Source organism: Onychostoma macrolepis, chromosome 05 (assembly GCF_012432095.1).
Source record: "Onychostoma macrolepis isolate SWU-2019 chromosome 05, ASM1243209v1, whole genome shotgun sequence".
NCBI lineage: Eukaryota > Metazoa > Chordata > Actinopteri > Cypriniformes > Cyprinidae > Onychostoma > Onychostoma macrolepis.
This window is the reverse complement of record NC_081159.1, coordinates 44,768,008-44,772,524: the sequence shown is the minus strand read 5'-3', so window position 1 is coordinate 44,772,524 and position 4,517 is coordinate 44,768,008. Positions and strand designations below refer to the sequence as shown.

At 37.1% G+C, this 4,517-nt stretch overlaps 1 protein-coding gene across 2 annotated transcripts in view; it reads right to left on the bottom strand.

Annotated features, from left to right (window-relative positions):
- Window positions 1–266: 266 nt before the first annotated feature.
- surf4 (surfeit 4) overlaps window positions 267–4,517 on the bottom strand; it is an 11,613-nt gene continuing 7,362 nt past the window's right edge. For both annotated transcript variants that reach the window (XM_058777367.1, XM_058777366.1), the window contains exons 3-6: window positions 3,838–3,914; window positions 3,706–3,749; window positions 2,521–2,707; window positions 267–1,034 (exon numbers count right to left, since the gene is read on the bottom strand). In XM_058777367.1, the coding sequence (XP_058633350.1) occupies window positions 768–1,034; window positions 2,521–2,707; window positions 3,706–3,749; window positions 3,838–3,914 (575 nt within the window). In that variant the 3' untranslated portion in view covers window positions 267–767. The remainder of the gene's footprint in view (window positions 1,035–2,520; window positions 2,708–3,705; window positions 3,750–3,837; window positions 3,915–4,517) is intronic.

Sequence of the window (4,517 nt, the reverse complement as noted above, 5' to 3'; positions counted from 1 at the left end):
CAGACTTATAAAATGAGGCTCTCATGAGGTTTTTCTAGAGTTCATTCTCCAAACACTGAGGAGGTGAATTAAGATAAGAAATATCTTGATTTCTCATGCTTTTTGTCTTATTTTAATGCATCAAAATCAGCATTAAATTTACTACATTTATGGCTGTCATAATTAATTGCATCAAGCATCGTGTTTACATAGTAAAATGCAATTACTCTCATCACGAGGATGCACATAAACGCAGTCATTTAGAACGCCACACAAACACATTTAAATCATTTGTTGGTTTTGCTTTATTTTTCCGCCACGATCTGAAAACCCAAAGTCAAAAATACAATATAAACTTCTGAAAAAATCAATACAGTGACTTGTCTTTCTTAGAATCAACAGAAAACACTTGGATAACCGTCCCGTTCGTCCGGCGTCGATTGTAAAACAACAGAATCTGACAAACGGCCCGTCAAACTCGCCCGAGACGCCTACAGTTCAGAGTTCACAGACGTCTGATGCATCGCAAATAACATGAGAAACAGTCCAGGAAGAAGAAGATCTGATGCACGCCGTGTCATCGCTCACAAACATCCCACGGAACGCTTCCCCATAAACACGCTTTCATTATTAAACACAAAACCAGATTGAAACGAATAGGAATCTCCTCAATTGCTGCAACGCAGGGCGAGGCGGTAAATAAAACTCCAGGATTTAACAATGCGATAAAAATAACCCGGATGCACCGCGGCGAGCTCCGGCGTCTCGGGCTCCTCGTGAACGTCTCCTCACCACTCCTTCTTCTTCTCGTCCATCGACACGCCGCCCGGGCCGAGCGCCACCACCAGCAGCAGGCCTCCGATGACCGAGGTGGTCTGGAAGAAGTCGTACTTGAGGAAGTCGTGCATGGGTTTGTAGGCAGGCACCGTCCAGAAGGCGTTGAAGTAGACGTTGATGGCCAGGAGCCACAGCACCAGCGTCAGAGCGGCCAGCTTCGTCTTCAAGCCCACGGCCACCAGCACGATGAGCGCCGTTCCCACCATGTTCTGCAGGACCTGACGGACAGAAAACACTTCCATTTCATTCTCAAAGATCAGAACTTGTGCTTCTGCAAAAGACAACAGCAGCAAGAGATGTCAAGATTGTCCAGTAGTGCTCTAATTTAGTGTTTTTCACAGCAGATTTACAGAAGCTTCATGCATTATAGCTGCATTAAGCAGATCAGAGCTGTGTGATTATATAGTTACATTTTGTGTATGAACAATGAAGCACGTCCTAAAACTTTGATACTGAAAATAGAAAATATTCTGTGCAATTAGGTGCCAAATTATACTGTAAATATAACAGTACAATAATAATAACATTTATTTAATTGAAATAATAATAATAATACTATTAATAATAATAATCATTTAAGGCTACATACTACTGTTTTAATTATTTAAATGAAAACTTTGGGGTCAGTAAGATTTTTTTTTTTTTTAAAGAAATTAATTATTTTATTCAAGGATGCATTAATTTGATTTCTATTCATCTGTGAATCCTGAAGAATAAAATGTATCAGTTTCCACAACAATATTGTGTTTTCAACATTGATAATAATAGAAATGTTTGTTGAGCAGTAAATCAGCATATTATTATGATTTCCGAAGATCATGTGACACTGAAGACTGCAGTAATGATGCTGAAAATACAGCTGCGCATCACAGAAATAAATTACAGTTTAACACATATTCACACAGAAAACAGCTGTTTTAGATTCTAAAACTATTTCACAATTTTTACTGTATTTTTGATCAAATACATGCAGCCTTGCTGAGCAGAAGAGACTTCTTTCAAAAAAATCTTACCAAGACCAAGCTTTTGAACAGTAACTTTTTCAATAATTTGGCATAAATAAATATGCAAGCAAACACTGGTTAATTTACTGTGCTGAGTAACTGTAATATTTGAGTAGTATTGGTATAAACTACAGTACTCTCTGTATCGGGTCAACACGTTTATTACTGAGGCACACAGAGCTGCGTGACATCTGACTCTGAGCTCCCCGTCTCTTCACACGATGATTTAAAGCCTGTGTCCAATTTCATTCATTCATCTGAACCACAGACACAAGTTAAAATTGTCCTGTTCACTCGTGCATACGCTGATTTATAAAATAAAGCCAAGATCACTCGAGTGTTTGCAGAGTTTATTAGCAATTTCTGATTGAGAATTGTTTATCTCACAACTCTGACTTTTTTTTCTCAGGATTGTAAGATATAAACTTAGAATCTTGAGAAAATAAAAATAAAAATCACAATTACCTTTAAAAAAAAGAAAACAACTGCGAGATGAAAACTTATAAACGAGAGAAAAAAATTTATTCTGAGTTTATATAGATATAAAGTCAGAACTGTGAGATATAATGTCATTAATGTAAGATATAAAGTCAGAATTGCGAGATTAAATAAATAAATATATATATATATTGATGTTTCTGGTTTATTTGAAGGTGCCAGGTTTGACACACAGTGTGCTGAAACTCTTGAGGAGACTCACAGAGAAGAAGTTGGAGTCGAAGTGCAGCAGCGTCATGAACATGAGCACCAGAAGCACGCGGCCGCCGAGCTGCATGTACTGCTTCGGAGAGCTCTCTCCCATCGACGGCACGCCGGCAAACATGCTCTTCCCTTCAGAGCGAGACTCGGCCAGCAGCAGCAGCAGCCCTCCACCCAGAGCCAGATTCCTGCACAAACACACGCACACACCGTCGTTCCGGCTCAAATCTGACTGTGGTTGTACATACGGTAGATCACACAGGAAAGATGCATCTGACTGCTTTGGTGTTTTTGTTCATGAAGAGTCTCTTTTATGCATGCCTTTATTTATGCATGCATTTATGTGTTGTAGATCTGATGACTTTCAGTGTAAATATGCAACACTAGAGATCATCAAACAGTGGAAAAACCCTATTACAGCACTGTTATTATAACAACAGCAGTGTTTCTGCACTGAAACAGGAAACAGTCATTTCTGACCAAAGTAAAATTAGCAATCACTGAAATACTGGGAATTACTAGTACATCTTGTGTCACAATTTGCATTAACGATCAGTCATTCAGTTTGGTCCTGAACACACACCACACAAGTTTATATTAAATGCATTTAAGTGGTCGTCTCTACCTAATCATTTTAAGGACTGAGTTTGGTTTTTATAATATAAACAACTGTAAGTGAACCAGAGTAATTATCGTTAACTAAAACTTAAACCATAAAAAAAAAAAAAAAAAAAAAATTGTGTTACTTGAAATGAAGTAAATGTTAGAAATATGAAATAATAAATAAATTATATAAATAAATAAATAAATATATATACACATACATACACACACACATTTAGAACTAATAAAAATGACAAAAACCAACAATTTAACAAATTAAAATGAAAACAGAAAATATAAAAATTTAATCAAAATAGTAACAACTATAACAGTATCTTGATGACACTAAAATAACGCTAGTATGAACAGAACATCATTTGTTTGGTTTAATTTTGAAGTTCTAAAATAACTAAAACTAATGAAGAAAATTAAGAAAAACTTAGAACAGACAAAAAGCACAAAATTAACTAAAACTCTAAAGTTAAAAACTGAAAATTCTAAACTAGCACAGGTTTCAGCAGAGAAACAGGAGTGACGCCGCATTCAGCTCCAGTGTGAACGGTGTTTATTCATCTGAACTCACCTCATGAGAAACTTGAGATCCCACAGAATACTGTAGGCGACTGTCTGAAACACAGAGACGCGCTGATGAACACGTGCCGCACGCTTCAGACTCTTACACAGAAGCACAGACGCACCTGAGCTGCTCACTCACCTGCAGCGCAATGATGCCAAACAGACCAAAGCAAGCGTACTGAACCAGGTTTCTGCTGAGCACCAGAACACATCCACCTGCGGACGAGACACCATCACATCAGCTCCACAGTACACTGTCATGTGTGTCCCTGGAGCACAGAAGCAGTCATAAGCAGCACAGCTATATTTGTAGCAATAGCCAACAATACATTGTACGGGTCACAATTATCCATTTTTCTTTTATGCCAAAAATCATTAGGATATTAAGATCATGTTCCATGAAGATATTTTGTAAATTTCCTACCGTAAATATACCAAAACTTCATTTTTGATTAGTAATATGCATTGCTAAGAACTTCATTTGGACAACTTTAAAGGTGATTTTCTCAATATTCAAATTTTTTTTGCACCCTCAGATTCCAGATTTTCAAATATTGTCCTATCATAACAAACCATACATCCATGGAAAGATTATTTATTCAGCTTTCAGATGACGTATAAATCTCAATTTCGGAAAAATTGACTCTTATGACTGGTTTTGTGGTCACTTTTGAGAGACGTGCTGGCAAAATGAGTTTTTAGAAGAAAAACCCCCAACAATAGTGCTCTTCTAGCGATCCCAATGCTACAAATAGTAATTAAACGTCTAAAATGATCTTTATTTGTATGTTTTCTGCAGAGGAGTATCGTTTTCTCTGC